Below are 20739 nucleotides of genomic sequence, written 5' to 3' on the forward strand. Positions count from 1 at the left end.
TCTTAAAATCTACAGTGGAGGGTGCCTAGTATTTTTATGCTTATACTGTTGATAAATTATATTTGGAATTTAATGTGGTCACTGAAATCTTTAATTTAAGTTTGTGTGTACGTTAATAAAACTGTATTTAAGTTAATATTTGATTTATATACAAATATAAATATAGTTACCGGTAATCAAAGTTGTCATTAGACAAGAACGGGTATTGTTCAAAATTCATGTATAACTTTGATGAAAGGTTTTGACCACTTCAAATAATATATTATGTAATGTAATGATGGGAAATTAGTTGTAAATAAAATTACTGAAAATAAACACTTATTCACAAAATATTTACAGAAAAATCTGAAAATGAACTAATTAGCAAACTTGTTTAAATTAAAATTCTAAACATTTTTAATAAAAAAATGTTTTTATCAATTTTTTATATTTAGAAGTGTATTATAATGTTTTTTTAAATTATGTTCACAACAAGGCTTATGGAAATTATGTTTGACAAGTGCAACTAGACACAGACATTTCTAATTCTGGAAACTTCTTGAACCTCTTAAATTATAACAAAAAAATATTCCATATATATTTATTATGTTTCACAACTGTAACAAAGGTATTTTAGTGGAAACTATGGTTGCCATGGTACTTTTTCTCCAAAATCCTTCCTACTTTACTCTGATCTAACACAACACGTCTCAGTTTAAGAATTGACATGTTTTCTCTAACAGATGCTTTTAAACGCTTCCCTGAGCATGTTGCATGTCATCTGTTTTCACTGAATACACGCTCACGGGCGTGTCACTCATGTTACATCTCACTCTGTGTACGTCTGTCTCGAGTGTGTTCTCAGAAAGCTCTTACTTAGATGATCTAATATTTCCTTAATTACTATTGTCAAGTGAGCTTTAATCGAGTGGTCGGGATGAGACAATTTGTTTCATTTTGAGCTAATCCGTCGCCCTTCAATTTCTGTGAGTGCATCCCACGCTGATTGAAATTAATACTAAATAAACAAATATAAAAATGCAGAGCAGGGATTCATTGTGGATCTAATGAAGGCTTTAAAACGTAGCTAATATGGGTACTTTTTACATGTACGGTGGAAGGCTGACCGCTCTGGTCTGGTTTGGTACTAACATGGCTGCTAACAAGTACTAATGAAACCTCAATGCTGCTGTTTGATGCAATGGGAGTGGTGTACGCTGCAAATATATTTAGTATTTGTTTGAAATTATCAAACAAATGTTCCCCCCCGCTTCAAGTAGTTCTTAAACTTTTAGGGTTGTTAATCAACAACTGATTCGTATTTTGAACTGGTTTCAGAAACTAAACGATTTTCTTGAAGTTTGGCTCAACGTTCGTCTTGTGTTGGTTTATGTTCATGCTCTTTCGACTCAAAATTAGCTTCATACATTTGAATGCTGACTAATTCTCAAATCAAAGATGATTTTTTGGTTGGTTCTTAACAACTTATTTGTTGAACTGGTTCCAGAAACCAAATCATTTTCTTGAAGTTTGGTTCAATAGTTGCGTTTGTTCATTTATGTTCTTCCGATGCAGAAATGAATCATACGTAAGAGAATGCAGACTGATTCGCAGACTTTGCTGTCTGAATGCATCTTTTTTTCTTTTTGTCAGTTGCGCTCTCTAAGACGCATGTAGACCTTTGTGGCTACAACAACGTTTTATGATGGTTCTGATTCGCATATATCAGTGTTCTGATTCGTGAATCAGTCACCTTTTAAACATATCATAAATTTTTTCCCATGATTAAATGGTCTCTAAATGCACCTTTTATATGTTACATTCTCAGTTCCATCTTACTCATAATTACTAAACGAATCATTCATGTAACTGTTAAGGAATCAGAATGGTTCAATTGAATCTGATTCAGAAACAAAAGCATTGAAGCTAGTGTGTGCAGTTTCATAAAAGCTAGCTTTGAAAGCATAACCGTACAGAAACATTTCTGAGTAGAACTTCACAGGTTATTAGAGTTTTGACCAGTGTAACTAAAAGTGTTTATGAAAAACATTGCCTAGCCTACCTTTAAATTTCTCCATATATTTTTGCTGAATCATTGAAATTGGAGTCATTGATCCCAACTTGTAAAGCCTTGACAACTTCATCTTATTTGTAATATAAATATACGTTATATTGAAGCAATGAATGCCGAACAGGTCTAGGTTTATAAGAAACATTGACCACTGCAAAGAAAATAGATTTGTATTGTGTGACCTGAGGGCACTCAGACGGATGGAAAGGGCATGAGCTTGATTTTAGTGGTCTGTTGTTCTTGGCCCTTCTCCGGGAACTCTTGGAAGCGGTCCTGCTTCAGGCAGTTCTGTAGTTCCCCTACAATTTCCTGTTTAGTGCCTTTGTTTCCTATTGTGATCAGTTTTTTTTACTGTACATGTTTATCATGTGATTTCACAACTTTCCAGGCAGAATTTCTCCCGGACTACCCCGTTTATGTGATTTGACGATTGGCTCGTATCACCGTTCTGGATTGTAGTGCGCCGTCTTTGTTCAGAACGCCACAACGCCTACACATGTAGCAGGAGTGACTCAAAGTTTCACTCCAGTGATGATGAATATCACATTCTGCCTTCCACTGACAGCAGCACTGCGCTCCGTTAAACATTCTTCCTCAAAGGGCGATCAATTGACAAAGTTTTTTGATGCTAGGTGTTTACAGCGAATATAATTACCTTCAAGATGTCATCCGTTTTCTTGCCGATTAAAATGCCTGCTTCAGGTTGCAGTGAATTGGTAAAAAGTTGTCTCATTTTTCATCATTATCATGTTATCAGATGCAACTCTCATTAAAAATGAACGACTTTGCTTGGGTTTTCAGCAGCAGGATTTTCTGCACTTCGTAATTCTATTGAATGATTTTGAACATGGTACAATTGTGCAGATAGAATCGATCTATATTTTTATAGGTAGCTGAAAACATGATAAAAATAGTTCAATTATTTAAAGGAACACGCTGACTTTTTTTGACTTTAGCTTATTCACCGTATCCCCCAGAGTTAGATAAGTCCATACATACCCTTTTCATCTCCGTGCGTGCCGTAACTATGTCTGACACACCCACCGCTAGCCTAGCTTAGCACAAAGACTGGAGCATCAGTAGCAGTGCTTCGCCTTCTGAGAATATAGTTCCCAGTATGTATACGGTTAGAAGATGGCTGTCTCATGTGACCTTGTTATTTGTACACGCTGTGACTATACAAATCATAACATGTAAATAGGAAAATGTTGGCGTTATTTTGTCACTTATTGGGAGCAGTATGCTAGCTGGAGCCGTTTACCTCCAGTCTTTGTGCTAAGCTAGGCTAGCGGTGGGTGCGTCAGACAGTTACGGCACGCACGGAGATGAAAAGGGTATGTATGGACTTATCTAACTCTGGTGATATGGTGAATAAGCTAAAGTCACAAAAAGTCGGCGTGTTCCTTAAAATATATTTAATACGTTGGACATGTAGATTATTCGTAGAACTGAACGACTGACATTCTAATTCGTTGGAAACTTGTGGGGCTTCCCACGGAATTCTGTGAGCACAACTTCAGACACGTTAAGTAGCCATATGTTCAATATTTAAGATTTTAAATGAATGCAATTTTTCTGGAAAGTTGCGTTCTGACAAGCTGTTTTAAACTTTGAACGAATTTTCAGGATATTTACAGTCAAGTTCAGATTCGCACATTCGTCAAGATGTTGCAATCAGATGTTCAAACAATGTTAAGCAGCCGTATGTGCAACATTTACGCTCGTAGAACTCGTATTACTGACGTTTCTAATTCGCTGGAAACCTGTGGGGCTTCCTGCGGAATTCTGTGGGCACAAATTTGCCAAGATATTCTTATCAGAAGTTCAAAAGCGTTGAGTTGCCATATATCCACCTTTTACGATTTTGAATGAATGCGAATCTAGTGTTATTAGAACGTTGATGAAACGTTAGAAAACGGACGACACTAAATGGAACACAATGCTTTCTGTTGCCTCACAGTTGTCTGCTGAACTTTTTTTTTTTTTCGTTTATCCTTCCCCTATCCCCCTTGCAGCAATTAAGTACAATTAGCATTCAGTTGTGCATGTTGTACACCTGTAACCTAAGTGGCTTTTTTGCACAAAGTCAGTTTCCCCCCTCACACATTTAATGCAAATTTATTTCCTCTCCAAGCTTTGACTTTTTATGCTCATCTCACCCTCATTTACATCAGCGAGGGCTGTGATGGTAATGTCTCAGATTAGCTTTTTAGACTATTATTTAACTACCCTCTGCCATGTAATTTTCTGTAATTATGTTTAGCTTTGTAATCATTTCATCTTCTGTTTTTTCCCCTCTTTTACAGTCCCTTCAGTCTGAGTATGTTCAGTACTAAAGCCGCCACTTTCCGCTAACCCCCGTCCCGCACTGCTGGCCTGGTTCCGACCCATGACGCCTTCACTGTGACCACCAATTCGCTGGCTTCTTGTCGCAAAGGGGAACGATGCTTTTGAAACCAAACGGCTCATGGTTAGCCTCATGGTAATGATACGTCCTGCTATGACAGAGCTGATCTGGAATCTGCTGCATGCTGTTAAAAAACACGAACTTGCCTTGGCCATCCTTTTCAAACCATCTCTTTTTATTTTTTAATTTTTTTTTTTAGATACTGTCCATGTATGAATATACATAATTGTACTGAAAAATATTTTTAGATGAAGAATTTTGTACTTTTTTTGTCCTATTTTATCTATGATTCTTATGCTCAGCGACGAGGTTCGTTGGATATATTTGTGTGTCTTTGGATTAGGGAATTTGTTCTGACGTAAATATCACGTTTTTGTCTCCTGAGTGTACTTACTGAGTAACATATCAAGTGCGAGGGCTATATTTGAAAGGTGCAAAATGGTTCGTCAGCCACGTGTCATCTTCAAAGGGATTTTTGGCCAGCGAAAGGGATAAAGAGTGTGTGTTTTCTTTATTTGGGGTCTAAGGTGGGCTTGTCTCCACGCAACGGCGGACGGCTAATGAGACCACGACCAATTTGCAAGCAAACTTATTTTTCTCTGGGAAAATGAAGGGCTTTGTTTGTTCAGTATGAGAAACAGGATGGACTCCTTGTCTTTTTTTCCATTGTGACATCATAATGTGTGTTGTTATCAAACTAATTGAGATCTGAGCTCTCACGGTTTTCAAGGGCTGTTGAAAACACAAGCACCGACACTTCATCTTTCACCAGCACCTCTGAAATATAATAATATCTCAGATTACACGAGTGAGTTACGAGTTTCTGGCTGCTGGTTTTAACATGCACCATTTTTGCATGAAGTAGCGCAAACTGCTTAAAATATATATTATTAACGATAACGAATACTCACTCGCAAGTTGCAACTTTCTATTATAGTAGAGGAGCTTATGTGTAGGCGATGATATGTATAACAAAACCCTTTTTGTGTTATTGCACATAATGAATGTTGAAACTAATCCAGAAAAATGTATCTGTTGAGGGTTGTCTCTACTAATTCGGTTATTTTAGGATGTTTACAATCAAGTGCAAATTATTTATCGTACAGTGTTCTTATAGGTTTACCAGCAGGGTTTAAGCTAAAACCTTTGGATTATTTACACAAAAATGATAATTTAGTCATTTAGTAACTCTCATGACGTTCCGAACCTGACTTATTTTCTTCCGTGAAACAGAAAATATGATTTTGCACAGTGTACAGTGCTCTTTTTAAGGACTGGGACAAAATTATGACAAAACACCATAAAAGTGGTAAATAAGCTTATGAAGTCATACGATCGCTTTGTGTAATTATTTAAAAAAAAAAAAAAATTAATTGTGCGAAAATAATTATTTATTCAGTGAAAGTCTTCCCCTCTGCCGAAACTCAAATCCCATTCAGTTCAAGAATTGCATGTGAAAACAGATTTTGTGTATATTAGAAATAAAAACATTTACAATCATGATGTCAAATCTGATGTGACACGTCTTGATAAAAAAACAATTGGTGAATTCAATTTAAGAGCTTCAGCAAAGAGGAAGCTCTTCTACAAATTGTGGTCATCAGGCTAAACATGCCTTCTGTAAACTTCGGTATCGTATTTCTCCGGACTACTTTTCATGGTGTACTTTTAGACCTCAAAATGCCCAATTTTCATTTAATGGAAAAGCGCAGCTTGAACATTCTGCCGAACATCATCTTTTTTGTTCCACAGAGGAAAGTAAATAGTACAGGTTGATGATAGGGGAGTAAATGATAACAATTTAAATTTTTGGGTTAAACTAACCCTTATGTTTCTGTTTGAACAAATACTCCAGTACAAGCGTATGCAAATATAACTTGATTGACTGTTGTGTATCTGTATGTATCTTTTAGCCCTGTAGCACTCTGTACATTCCAGATGGTGTTATAAATTATGTGTATATACGTTTTGGAAGAATCTTTTTTGATTGAAGTATTCTACCTCTTTGACATATACATGATATAAACTACTCTCTTGCTTATGAAAAAATATATATATATATTTTTGGAGCAGTGTGTAAAGAAAATTTAACAATGTTAGAGCAGTGTTTGCTATTCACGAACATACTAAATGGACATTAAAATACAATTTAGTGGGTTGTACATTATTCTTTTACAATGTAAACACGATTTCAAAGACCAAAATAAAATATTAATTTTGCTTTAGTTTGTTCGTTTTCTTTGTGCATGGAAAAACATGATTTCCCTCAAGTGTCGATTCCTAATTAGTCTCCTTTTAACGTTGGTAAGTAAATAGGCCTACTGTACAGATTGTGTTATTCTATGACAAAAATACAGCTTCTTTTTAACAGCTTCACAAAAATAAATTAAGTGCCAACGATGCTCTCTCCCTGACAACAAAGTGTGAACTGCAAATCACCACACATTTGTGAACTAAAGTCTTTCATTTCGAGTCTTATCTGGCAGCAGGCGTCGAGTCGTGGGCGTCCGGAGACAGCTGTGAAAATGACTGCTAGTCGAGCGACTTTTCACAGCCATGATTTCAGTAAGTATTCCAAAATGTCAGTTTAATTTCTCCACGATTTGATGCAGTGTCGTGAATTCTTTCTTCTACCTATATTTAGAAAACTGTCTTGCGGGTCCAAAATGTTCTACTAAAAAGTTCATTTACGATACTAGGCTTAGGCTACTTGAGTGCTAATAGCTGTCATAGGTGTAGGCCTAGCTACTATTGAAACCATGGCCTCGTGTATTTCCTAGCCCTTTCATTCATATTACGAAGGTCTAATGTCTTTCTTTGGATATACGTTAAATTCAATAATCATTTAAAGCAAATAGCAGGTTTCAAGGCTGCTGCTGCTGCTGCTCCATTCGCTATAATAATAGTATTTAAGTAGCCTATCTTTGAATTGGTTCTGGAAAGGCAGCTTGACATGTCAAAACTGTCACGGTTGTTCACTTGAGAATCGGATGAAGAAATATTCACGATGCTCTTTTAATGACGTTCCAATGTTGAAGGCTTTAAAGTGCGCGCTGATGCGGGACTACTAAATATAATTCTGTGATGGATGGAACACAGGGAAGATTCTCAGAACTTTGGCTAGCATTTTGTCAAGGTTCTCTCAGACTTCTGAACATGTTCTTCTAGTAACGGTAATAGAATGTTGTTCAAAGGGTCTTAATATTCTCAAAACATTGTGATGTGTATATATATATATATATATATATATATATATATATAGGCTATATACATATAGTTTTTTTAACATATACATATATATATATATATATGTTAAAAAAAGGATATGTATATAGCCTATATATATATACATATATATATATACATATAGTTTTTTTAGCCTATATATATAAATATATATATACAGTTTTTTTTTCATCTAATGTATTTAAAATGTTGCTACTTTACTGTTAAAAAAAAGAAAAGAAAAAAAAGCTGCTGCTTTAAACATCCATGTTGATTGTACTTAAAAATTTAAGTCATTTCAACTTAAATTACATTGAAACTGACCTGAAAATGAAAGAGTTGAGTCTTGCATAACTTGAAAAAGCTGACATTTTGACCTTCCAGAGAACATTTAGAAATAACGTTTTAATAGCTGAATGGGAAGGTTAGCAAAACGTTTTTAGCTGGTATTTACGGAATCTATTTAATTTACAGCCTGACTAGTAGTCAAATTCCCCCAAACCAATGACTTTTAAGGTTTTTTAATAAGTAATGAACAAATTTCCGAACGAACTAATTATTTTTACAAGCCAGTTCTTTTAATAAATGAAAAATGTACAACACGACCATGGTAGTCTGATTCGTGCCAGTTATTTTTAGTGAATCAGAAAAAACAGGATCAGTGTAGTTTGATTTCCGACAAATTCATTTAATGAATTAAAAAAACGCATAGCATGAACAGTGGTAGTCTGATTCTCGAACAAATTACTCTTATAAGCTATTTTTTTTAGATACATTCAACATTGTATCAGTGATCAGTGTAGTCTGATTGCCGACGAATGAATCGTATTTTTAGTGAATCAATAACCAATGGAAGTCTGATTCCCCAACGAATTATGAACCGATTCTTTGTAGTGAATTAAAACCATACTGTATCTTTTTTTGTTTATCAAAAACTATTATGAACCAAACAAAATGTTTTGTTATGTCTGACTAAAAATAACAAAAAAACAATCAATGAACCTGGCTATAAAAAAAGTATTTTTATTTTATTTTCTGGAGATTTTTTTCACCCTAGTCCTCATTCACTTCCATTGTATAAAACGGTGCAGCATGAACATTCTGCTAAACTTCTCATTTTCTGTTCCACAGACAAAAAAAAAAAGCCCTACAGGTTTAAAGCGGCATGGAGGTGAGTAAATGATGCCAGAATTTCCATATTTAAATAGCAAACTAATATTATTTGTTCTCTGCATATTCAAAATGCATCCTACTGCCGCCGCCTCCTTCTTAAAGATTCTCAATGGGGAGCCTATTATATTACGTCCTATTGATTATTACAGGCTAAGTCCATTATGAATAATGAATTGCCTTCGTGGTGATTATGCTCCCTGGGAATCATGAAAGACAAGCCAGATTGTAGCGTGGGCTCTTGTTGATCTCACGCCGCTCATTCCTCACACACACACACACGAACGCACATATAAAGCTGGTTTCTCCACCGCAGCATCGCCAAAGGGAGCTGCGCTCTCTCACGCGCACGCTTCTCCACACAATATGAGATGAGATGACATTATTTTCCAGCCTGCTCCCATCATGCCAAATGACACAGACATGCCACTGTCGATGTGCGCGCTGGGACGCGGCTCGCGCATCTCCCTCGCCACCTTCTACTCCTTCATGTGCGTTCTGGGAACCGTCCTCAACCTCCTGGTGATCTATTTGGTGGTGACGTTCAAGAAGCTCCGCACAGCCAGCAATGCGTTTATCGTGAACGGCTGCGTGGCGGATCTGCTGGTTTGCGCTTTCTGGATGCCCCACGAAGCGGTGGCCACCTCCACTGGGACGTTTCTGGTGGTGGGTTACCAGGCGTTCAAAGAAGCGCTGCTGTTTCTCGGGATCACCGTGTCACTGCTCTCCCATTCGCTCATCGCAGTGAACAGGTACGTTTTGATCACCAAAACGCCTGCTGTGTATCAAAGTCTGTATCAGAAGAGAAACACAGAGTGGATGATCGCAGGATCGTGGCTCGTCTCGCTGGGCTCTTTGTTCCCGTGGCTCACGTCCTTCCGATACCCTCCCGAGAGATGCCGGGACGCAGAAGACGGATCCTTCACCACGGTGTCCGTTTTGTCCAGTCGTTTTGCCGCCTGCACTTTGGCGTTCACAATCATCGGACAAACCGTCGTCGTCATGTACTGCTACTTTAAGATTTTCCGCCGGGTGCAAATAAGTGTGAAGAGGGTCAGTATTCTGAATTTCCAAATCGTGAACAACCTCCCTTATTCTTTCCCGAGAAAGGACAAGCGACTCGGCTTCTACGTTCTAGCAGTGTGCTTAATTTTTTTTCTTACAACCGAACCCATTTTTTGGGTTCTCATCGCCGGGCTGTTCATCCCGGTGTCAGTGGCGCTTTGGACGTCAACTTGGATTGTGTTCTGCACTATATTCGTGTCCAATCCCTTTCTGTACACCTGGAAAAACGAGGAGTTTCGGAAGTCGTTCAGGTCTGTGATGAGGGGGGACTTCTTGCGGGGATCCACGGTCGGGGTCGAGCCCATCACCATCAATACTATTTCTCACATCTTCCCGAGACAAAACAGCCGCAGGGCATTTCTGGGGGAGATGAACTGAGACAAACCTGAGAAACCTGTGGCTGCGTTTCGCTTGTGCCTGTTGAAGATGCTTCAATAATCAGTCACGATAAGCTGCATGTGTTTTACAGTGTTTTGTAAAGCAAGGTTTTTGTAACATTTTTGTGCAAGTTGAAGTGTGAATTGTTTTTGCACAACTGTGAAGACTACACTGGCACTTTTATAAATAAGAAATGTGTATGAATGTTTAAATAAAATTTTGAAAAATCTCGACTTATTTCTTATCTTAATTTTTTTTTTTTACATAAAATGAATATTAATATGATTTAATATTTCTATTATATAAAATGGTGTTTCTTTAAGAGTGTGTGATTTTAAAAATATTTAAAATTGATTCTTTTTATTTTGAATTAATAGTCATGATGCTATTATATTAAAATAGTGCTGTCAAATCGATTAATCCATAAACGTAAAAGTTTGTAAACGTGTATGTATATATGTGTGTGTGTGTGTGTGTATATATATATATATACACATACAGTATATTGTGTGTGTGTGTGTGTATATATATATATATATATATATATATATATATATATATATATATACACATACAGTATATTGTGTGTGTGTGTGTGTGCTGTATTATAACTTTTATGTTAGATGCATTTTATTTAAAAATGTCAATTAAATAAATATAATTAATTTTAAATGATTCATAAAGTGTATTACTATTATATTAAATGCTAAATTGCTTTTATTTAAGATTTATTTAAAATGTCTATTATTTTATTTTGAATAAATAAGTGCATAAAACGCTTTTTATTGTTTAAAACTTGTTTAAAATTTCGATTATATTAATGTTATATATTTATACACCGGTAATATTAATATAATTTAACAATGTCATTAATATTAAGTAACATTATTAATAATATTTATGTTTGTTTATTCATCTAAATCTTAAATCTCTCGTTTTGTTTATTTATTTTCATTAAATAATCACATTTTCACATTATGATTAATGCAAGAACGTCTGCGACGCAGTGAAGCTCTGTGGAGAAGAATGTCTGAGGTGATTTAACCCCCGAAGGGAACTTCCATCCAGTCTTAAACACTCGCTTACATAATCCCCAGACTCTATTGTTAAAAACCTGAGCAAGCATCTGTGCGAGTGACCTGAACAATGACACCAATTTGTTGACTTCAGTTTGATCTAGCAGTGAGAGGAGAATGAACCTATATGCAAAATTAGATTTTTTTAATGAGAACTTAGAGCAGTTGTGGCCTAATGGTTAGAGAGTCAGACTGCTAACCAGAAGGTTGCAGGTTCGATTCTCAATATTGGCCTACTAGGCACATAACCCCCAATCGCTCCCCAGGCGCCGCAGTGAATGGTGTGTGTGTTCACTAGTCGCCTCTCCTAATGTGTGCGCACTAACTTGGATGTGTTAAATGTAGAGGACAAATTTCAAGGATGGGTTACATGTCACTTCACTTCAGAAATCCTTCTAAAAACAATTTATGATTTTACATGCAAACAAATCTATTTACAAATTTTAACTATATCATTTGATTAAATATGCGAATGAATAAATTATATAGAAACAATTTAAACCCTCAAAATAAATAAATGACCACACTCCATGAATCGAGCTGCTTCTTGTAGATTCAGCATTTCTGGGAAAAAATGTTTATCTGCCCGAGTTTATAAAAACATTGGCAGTTATTTTAATACGCCGCTAGTCTTCCGTAATGGAAATGTCATCTTCAAAGCGTTAACTGTAATTTCCTGCATTTGAGAAGAATGGTGAATGGAACCAAAAAAAGAACCCTGTCAGAACAGCAGAGGGAGCTTGTGGAGGGACTTAACACTTCTGATCATGTCCACTGTGACTCGAAACAAAAAGCTTTAAGGGCTGGGAAATTCCTTGGTGGAGTATTCAGATTCGCGAGGGCGGCGGGTAACAATCCCACCCCCTTCTCCTATAAATGAGATTCAGGGCTGAATGAAAGCAGGAGCATTAACTCATTTTAACTCTCTCTGAGCACTTGGAAAGTTCTTTATTGAGCATGGATTCAGCTTTTCTGTTGACTTTGCTTCTACCAGTTGCAGGTAAGTTTAGAACTTTTATCAAATTTAATTAAATATGATAATAGGTAACCTGCATATTTAACTGCTTTTCTTTTACGCATTGCAAAATTCATATAATTTTTTCTCTGTTTTGTGTGTACCTGCTTTTTTGCAATCAAGTTATTTTTATTAAATTATTTTTTATTATAAAAGTATTTTCTATTTTAAAAGTAATTTTTATTAATACCCCTTGATCTGATTTTTTTTATCCACATATGCAGATCTGAGCATTATAATGCATCTTTATCTGTATTTTTTTCCACTACAAATACACTGTAAAAAAAAAAAACTTAAATTAAGTTCAATCAACTTGGATGTTTAAGTCATTTCAACTTAAATTACACCAAAATTTACTAAAAAATTTGCTAAATCTTAAAATAAAAAAGTTGAAAAGTGTTTAACTTATTGTGATGAGTTAAAGCAATGTAAAAACATATGTTGCCATAACATTGATCATATAATTTTTTACAGTGTATTACATAAGTGCATTTTAAATCATAAGTTTTAACTATACATTATTTAATATGTGAGCATTATAAAACAATACAAAACTTAAGTGTATTGATGATGTTTTATAAAATGCTTAATATTTTATTTACTTTTGCATTTGATATATTATATACTGTATAGTGCAGGGCATGTTTAAAATTTTAATTATTTTTAATTTTTAATTCAATATGAAACTTTAATGACTTAATTACATATGCATTTATTTTATTTATGCATTTTAACAGCATAATTTCATAAAATCTGCAAATGAGTTAATCATGCTTGTTAAATGTTAACTTTTGATGTTGGAACTAAAATAAAATGTTGTCTTTAGTTGTTTCCCATGTACTGGACCTGCCACCGAAAGCTCTGTTCAAAGTGGGCGACAGGAGGGAGTTGACATGCAAAATGTCATCTTGCCCAGAGAAGGTGAAGTTTTCTTGGACCTCGATACAAGACAAACCACTTTTCGCCATTCTTAATACGACGGACAGAGAATCTGTGCTGGTCTTTGAAAATGTGTCGAAGCATCACGAAAACACCATAGTGTGCAATGCATTATGTGAGAAGGAATCAAAACAGGCGAAAACAGAGATTACAGTTTATTGTGAGTTCACTGTATGTTTTCAATTTCATTATAAATTGAATAGGCTTTACAATGCACTGTTAGAGGAGATGGGGGGCAAGTTGTCACACTTTGTTCTTCAGTAAATTTTTCCTCTAGGTTTAACACTGGAAGTCAGTTTCTGTATAGACGCATATCTTTCAATCTTGGCTACAAACAAAAAGCTGCTGAACATTTCCTGCATAAAAATGTTTTATTTGAACTCTTCACACTACAGTACGTTTTAAATTGTCAACAATAATAGGCTTTGACACGGTTTAAAAAAGAAAGAATATGATTGTTTGAATTATCAAGTACAATTTCAAGTTTTTGAAAAAATTGACCAAGTACTATTTCAAGTTTTTGAAGAATTGACCACCTTCCTCAAGAGATGTTTTTAAAATGTATATTATGTTATGTCTAAATTATAGTACACATAAATATAAAACAATTACGACAGAAAATTAATTCCTGAATAAATATTGTTGGTTTAACTTAAAAAGGTAAGTTACCAGGTTGCCTTAAAATTTTGAGTTCGTTGCAATTAAAAAAATTGAGTTAATACAATAAGTTGATTTGATAAAGAAAAAATGTGATAAACTATGAAAATATATTATTATTTTTACAGTGAATTCGCGTACTTTGTGACAACTAGCCCGTCTTTTTGTTCATAATGCTACATGAAACTTTTAAACATCTTTTCTAGATTATTTTTGCTTATTTACTCATATCTGAAACTTTAAATCTTTTTCAGCTTTTCCAAGAAACCCAGTTATATCCAGGAATGATCGCTTGATACTGGGAAAGGAAAGCGTTGTGGACTGTGAGGTTTCTTCTGTATACCCTTCGGAGTCCTTTGAAGTGCAGTGGCTATCTGGAGACGAGGTTCTCAAGACTGATGAGGGAAACTATGGCACAGATGTATTGAGGATTCCTTACATATTCACACCTTCAAGTGAGGATGATGGGAAGGCAATAACGTGCAGAGCAACACTTCATCTGGAGGGTGTTCCCCCCAATGAGATGACCAAGGAGACGTCTGGACGCGTGAGAGTTCTTTGTAAGTTGTACTTACATATATTAACGCAAACCATTTTTAAATGAAACTCAAAATGGATGTGGGAATAGTAGTTCCTCTCTGAAGAAGATGACCCCCATGGTCATTCGTTTTCCCATTGCTTTCACAGCTGCACCTCATAACGTTAAAGTATCTGGAGCGACCGCCGTCTCACTGGGATCCAGTTTAACTTTGACCTGCGAGGCTGAAGGCAACCCAAAGCCTGAATTTACATGGACGGCTCTTAAACCAGATGGCCAGTCTGTGGAAATGGGAAAAAGTCAAGATCTCTCCATGCATAACGTGTCCTTATCGGATGCTGGTACTTATCAGTGTGACGTTAGCAATGACTTGGGAAGACAAAACACCACAGTTTCAGTAATCGTTCAAGGTTAGTGGTTCATATAATTCCTTAAGTTTCTAATTTCTTAATATAAGGAGTGTAACGGTACACAGCTGTCATGGTTCGGTATGTACCTCGGTTTTGGGGTTCCATAGGAGTACGGTACATTTCATTAACATGCGGTGTCAATGGCGGATGCACAAAGTTCAATATTACGCTTTTTCAAGAAATCACAGAAAATTGAGCGAGAAGGAGAAACCGAGCCATCTACATCTGCCTACTTCACCTTTCCACGAGGAGACATTGAGAGGAGGGTGATTCCAGGCATATTTTATCACTTGACTGTAGTGAGATTTCCACGACACAAATCGGCACAATGCCAAATGATTTTTGTCTTATATAACAGCGGAAAATACATAATTTATGGTCATACAGATAAGAGTAAAGGTCCTTGCACACTGAAGGTCCTTGCACACTGAGTCCGAAATTCGCGTCCAAAATTTTTGCAAGGACCCTTTGGACTCAGTGTGCAAGGACCCTTTAGTCTGAAATTCTCATCCGAAATTTCCGCACGATATAAAAAAATTCAACCTAACGTTGTCAATCAGGTTTGCACACTGCCTCCAAGTCTTTCGTCCGTCATACATTTTTTTGGATCGGGTTCGATGTTCTGCGTTTTTTTTTCTGAGGTTTTTTGATAATTCAGAGCCACCGAATGACGAACACGAAAAAAACGCATACGAAGATTTTTGTGTACACCCACAATAAAAACAAATCATTGTGGTTTTATAAAATTAAGAAAACATACAGGATGCCACTTTCAGCAGTCCCGGTTTCCTTTACGTGAAGCTTGTAGAGCGCGTCACAAAAATTAACCGAAATCAGTGTATAGGCTATTACCAAGCTCTTGCGTGCCATCTGAATCTGCCAACTGTATTCGTCGTCTGACTGTATGCACCAAACCATGACGTCCGTACCGTGAAGGTTCGGGACAGATACGTGTACTGTTACTCTCCTACTAAATATGCATGATCACTTTGATCCTAATTAATCTTATTTTTGAATTTCTTGGCAGCACCTCCCATGGATACCCTCATTGTAGCAAATCCACAATCAAGTCTGAAGGAAGGAGACACCGTAAACATTTCCTGCAAGTCCAGCAGTGTTCCAGTAACACAAGTGGTTCTTAGCAGGAGGGAGAACGGTAAAGACAGAGAGCTCATGACCAGTGAAGGGGATGAAACATCAGTTATCCTCCAGTCCGTCAAGCTGTCCGACTCTGGCATGTTTGTTTGTGAGGCTTTCAATGAGCACGGCAGTCAGAGGACCACTCTCAATCTAACCGTTGAGGGTAAGACCATGAATGTATGTCTTGTGTTGGTGGATATTGTTGGTACAAAGTTTGGTCTGTTGAGCAGTTATAGCGTAAACAATTAGGAACCAATTGTAGGCAAATCCGTAGTCTCTTAAAGACACTCTGAGGGTACGTTTACACAACAACGATGTGCTAAAGTTTTTTTTGTACAGATTACAACGTTATCCCCGTTCAAACGTATCTGTGAAAACGACTAACGTATTATGCATGGCATACAAGTCGTTGGCGATGTCCTTTGTAAAGAAAGCCTGCGCACATACGCATTCTTTTACTACAGTGCACTCGAGCCGAACGCACATGCCTACACAAATTACATAATCTATCATTTTCATTTTAAGGAAATTAATCTTGATAATACTGCATTATTACTTTGTCTTCTTTGTAAAAGCCAGAACCATTCACAATATAAAAATTGTATATTCTGTTGATTTGTGTAATTCTTATAACCACTTGTGATGATGTCTGTATGCTCCCCCCCCCCCCCCCCCCCTTATTTCTTTCGCAAAAGAATCCTAAAGACTAAAGAGATTAGTAGTAATATTGAGATTACGGTTCCTCGTCTTAAATTTGAGCTTGAAGTTTAACATAGTTGAAGTACAATTCACAGTTCTGCAAATTCGGCTTGAGGTACCAAGTCAAAACCTCTCGTTTTTTCTCCACAGCTCATTTTCTAGAAGTGGAGCTGCAACCGGATAGCGCTGTGTCAGACAGAGGCTCCAGTCGGGTGCTCTCCTGTAAGGCTTCAGGTTGCCCTCGACCTGAGTTCTCCTGGAAGAATCTTTCAAATATGCCGATCCTCAGGCGAATTAAGACTGATGGCTTCAAGTCCAAGCTGTTTCTTGATCCAGTGGAGCTGGAAGATGAGGGAACTTACCTCTGTGAGGTCACATGTGGCTCAATAAAGAGGTCCAAACAGACGGAAGTGAAGGTGTTTTGTAAGTATCTCAAAAGGTTTACTATTTAGTCTCGAGTTTACGTCAAAACATTAATGTTGCATAGTTCACTGGTTTTCGACATCTCAAAGTGAAATGTGTCATTTCTGTATTTAATAAAAAATAAAAAAATCTTACTATCAAGGGAAAAGTTCCCTTTATTTTTACTCCTCAAAGTTTGAGAGTTTGATCTTGATTTGCAATTAACCAGCTGTTAACCATGAGTCATCAGTGAACAGTAATTCAGTCAAGTCTCTTTGTGGAAAGTTTTAAAAATAGGTCACTATGACATTGATTTGATGCAGGAATAAAAGCATTTATTTTTAATGTTCCAGAATGAGAATGAACAAAGACTTCAGAGGTCATCAAAGTGGTTAATGTTGTCAAGATTAAAAACTCCCCTGATAGAAAACAAACTTCCTAAAACGTTTTGTTGCTCTCAGCGGATTAACTTTTTAGAATGTGCTAGGGAGTGTTGCTTTGTTTACATTACATGTTGTACTACATATTAAATCTGTCCTCATTCAAGGTTCTCCTGAATCTCGTTGTATCTATCAGTGTCTCTGTGTATTTATACTTGAAAGTGCTTAGACATTCCATTTTATTCTTTTATCAGCATTTCCTACAAGTCCTATCATAAAAGGTTCTGGACCTTTTCTGGTGGGAGAGATGATGAAATTGACCTGCACTGTTCAGGAAATTTTCCCGGCCAACCATTTCCAAATCCAGTGGATGGATGGAGAGAGAGAAATGCATTCGGAATTTGGGTCATTTTCAAACGGAACAACAAATCTGACTTCAGTGTACTCGTACCGCATAGACAGGAAAGACCAGGGCAAACTCATCACCTGCAGAGTCTTGCTAGACATGCATGGTGTGCCAGCCACTCAAGTAGTAAAGACGGCGTCTACTACATTATCCGTTCACTGTAAGTCAAGGTTGTTTCTTTGTTCCTTTAAAGTATGACTTTGCCTTGGTTTTTGACATTGCGCTCCTTTTACAGATCCCCCCAGAGCGACCAAGATTACTGTCAGCCCTCTGACAGAGTTGAAGGAAGGAGAAACTGTGAGCATTTCTTGCGTTTCTGACAGCTTTCCAGTGGGGCGTACGGTGCTGAGCAGGGTGTCGGACGGCATTCAAACGGAGCTAATCGCCAGTGATGGAGTTGAAACATTGCTTACCCTCCCTTCGGTTGAGCTGGATGACTCTGGCTTCTATGTTTGTCAAGCTTCTAATATGTATGGAAATCACAGTGATAGTGTGGAGATTACTGTGAAAGGTAAGTTACTTATTTTTTAAAGTAGAAGGTATCACATCTGGTCAAAATCAATAAATTTACCCTGGGCATAGTATTAATGTGTTTTAGTGTTTGAAATATCAACAGTTATTTGAAATGCATTATAATTTCTGGAGTGCCTTGCTCTCCATTTTGCCCCGTTCTCCTTTTTATCAAAATGGATTAATTTCGCTTCTACTGTTTTTGTGCTCTTATTAAGCCGTTTCTGTCTAAGCAATTGACAATTATTATGCCTCTTGTAACCCAGCACCACCTAGGAATACAACGGTGGAGATTTTTCCCTCCACAAATGTTCAGGAGGGGCAGAATATCACCATCTGTTGTCGCTCCGTGAGCTTCCCTCCACCTGCGGTGGTCCTCAGCAAGCTGGATAGCGAGACAAACATCTACTCCCTTGATGGCATCTTCCTACTGATGAACCTCACTCCCAATGACACAGGCCTATATCAGGTCAACGTCACCAACGACCTGGGCTATGAGACGGAGATTTTCAATATCAACGTGATGGGTGAGTGAAACTGGTCAGATATTATATCAAGTTATTGAAAGTCTGAGTAACTCTCACATAGCGACATAAACCCAGGCGATCAGAACATATCTGATGCTGAATGTGAAGTGAGGAAGGATTTTGGACCAATAAAATTTCACTGTGGGAAGGGCTACCCAGCTTAATGTCATCGAAATAAAAACATAAGAAATCACATACTGTTTTGAGTAGATACTCTGGGTACTTTTCATCTGCTGTTTTATGAATACTATGAATTTGGACATACTAGTATTTTCACTTCACCTATTATATAGTAGGAAAGCAGGCATATTCAGATGCAAAAATAGACAAAATCGCTTTTCGCAATTGCGGCTGGTTAGGACAATTTTCAACATATTTAAAATTTTCTGATCTCTTTTGATATTTCGTTACAGAGAACAGATATGACCCTCCTCCATTGGTTTGGAATGACTTTATAATCCCTGCGATTTGCCTGGGAGCCGCCGCTGCGCTGCTTGGCGCTGTGGTGAACGTGTGGAGAGCCAGAAAGAAGGGATCGTACGACCTCACAAAGTGCAATCCGGGCACCGTGTAGACTGTGTATAGACTCCATGAACTGTTTTGGAAGCAGCTAAGCTCAGCTGAACTGTCTTGCCATGGCCCAGAGCCTCCCGTAAGCAAGATCTGCAGGTGACTGGATTCATCATCTGGATCTTCAGGTGACTAACCCCCAGCCAGATGGGAACCTGCATTCTCCACAGCCAGAGACAATCAATGTTCCCGAGATTTTTCACGCATCCCTAGAGGAGGGAAATCGAACCGGTGTGGTTTCTCCATGGTCTTTATGTTGGGAAGTTGTTTTTGAGACCGCCTGGTCTGCACTTAAAGCGGTTTCAAATATGTGGTTTTTATTTATTTATTGAAAGTCAAAGCTGTTTTGAAATGCAAATGATAAAACTGAAGAATAGATGCAAACATATGAGCATTATTAGAATGTTACCTAGCCACCAAGGTTTAACTGGTACATTTTAGATGATAACAATCTCTTTGATATACTGAAGTAGATATTGTGTCCTACAAATTCTGTGCTTTATGTGGTTTGAAATCTTGTCAAATTGCTTTCATTTTCATATTTATTAAAAAGCAGCTATCTGTCATTTGATCTTGGAGAGTTTTATGGGAAAATCCAGGGAAATTTGAGTGTTACAGGAATCCACCGCGTCTGTTACAGCTTCACTTTTCCTTTGAGATTTCAGTTTTGCTTTTCGGTTTTCCTGTTGGCATAAAACAATGTTATACTATCTGTACGGCACAATAAATGTGGGAAGATTTGGAGGCGTGCATTCACTGCATATTTAGCTATCAGTACAAGCAGTTTCCTAAATTCCAACAAGACAGGAACAAGTTGATCAAAATAAGAACTAGCACACCTTCCAAAAATAAACCTCTCCACCACGTGTGCCTCCGTCCTTTCAAGACCAGAACAGACCCTCTGAAAAACATTCCATTTATTTTAGCCAGCACATTAAGACTAAATGACTCGAGATCCTCACTCCTTTTTTAGTGTCTTATATTGATTTTTTTTGTCAGTGTTGCTATAAAAGGCTGTTGCCATGGTGACCATCCAGATGCAGTGGGAAAGGGGGGTGGGTCGTGCTTTCATGTTACACAGGGAAAAGGAGAAGCAAAGGTGTGAATGGAACAATGTTCTTTTAGAAAGATGGAAAGCCACTAAGTAATGTGTTTTTGCTTAACAAAAATGGCAG

General features: G+C 37.1%; 3 protein-coding genes across 10 annotated transcripts in view; all 3 read left to right on the forward strand.

The window, feature by feature from the left end:
* The window catches only part of cdc14ab (cell division cycle 14Ab), a 45434-nt gene extending 38752 nt beyond the window's left edge, over window positions 1–6682 (forward strand). For 7 of the 8 annotated variants that reach the window (XR_013795492.1, XR_013795493.1, XR_013795494.1 and 4 more), the window contains one exon: window positions 4357–6682. Coding sequence is in view for 5 of the 8 variants with exons in the window: in XM_079593882.1 (XP_079450008.1) it covers window positions 4357–4405 (49 nt within the window). In the remaining 3 variants the exon portion in view is untranslated. The remainder of the gene's footprint in view (window positions 1–4356) is intronic. The other variant, XM_079593881.1, reaches the window with a different exon arrangement.
* Window positions 6683–9129: 2447 nt separating this feature from the next.
* gpr88 (G protein-coupled receptor 88) lies at window positions 9130–10434 on the forward strand. Its single transcript, XM_079593977.1, has one exon. The coding sequence runs from the start codon at window positions 9258–9260 to the stop codon at window positions 10293–10295; it is 1038 nt and encodes a 345-aa protein (XP_079450103.1). The 5' UTR covers window positions 9130–9257; the 3' UTR covers window positions 10296–10434.
* Window positions 10435–12242: 1808 nt separating this feature from the next.
* Window positions 12243–20130, forward strand: vcam1b (vascular cell adhesion molecule 1b). Its single transcript, XM_079593978.1, has 10 exons — window positions 12243–12371; window positions 13213–13485; window positions 14237–14542; window positions 14670–14930; window positions 15958–16233; window positions 16920–17192; window positions 17806–18117; window positions 18193–18468; window positions 18734–18994; window positions 19408–20130. The coding sequence occupies exons 1-10, from the start codon at window positions 12329–12331 to the stop codon at window positions 19566–19568; spliced, it is 2442 nt and encodes an 813-aa protein (XP_079450104.1). The 5' UTR covers window positions 12243–12328; the 3' UTR covers window positions 19569–20130.
* The last annotated feature ends 609 nt before the right edge of the window (window positions 20131–20739 follow it).

The sequence above is a fragment of the Phoxinus phoxinus genome (assembly GCF_949152265.1).
Source record: "Phoxinus phoxinus genome assembly, chromosome: 20".
NCBI classification, from domain to species: domain Eukaryota; kingdom Metazoa; phylum Chordata; class Actinopteri; order Cypriniformes; family Leuciscidae; genus Phoxinus; species Phoxinus phoxinus.

What these genes read in the sequence shown, in the direction of transcription:
- vcam1b (XM_079593978.1), top strand. Translation starts at nt 12,329, where the DNA reads ATGGATTCAGCTTTTCTGTTGACTTTGCTTCTACCAGTTGCAG. An exon ending in TGGACGCGTGAGAGTTCTTT is followed by an intron (nt 14,543 to 14,669) that starts GTAAGTTGTACT and finishes TTGCTTTCACAG; the next exon opens with CTGCACCTCATAACGTTAAA. An exon ending in TCTCAATCTAACCGTTGAGG is followed by an intron (nt 16,234 to 16,919) that starts GTAAGACCATGA and finishes TTTTCTCCACAG; the next exon opens with CTCATTTTCTAGAAGTGGAG.
- gpr88 (XM_079593977.1), top strand. Translation starts at nt 9,258, where the DNA reads ATGCCAAATGACACAGACATGCCACTGTCGATGTGCGCGCTGGGACGC.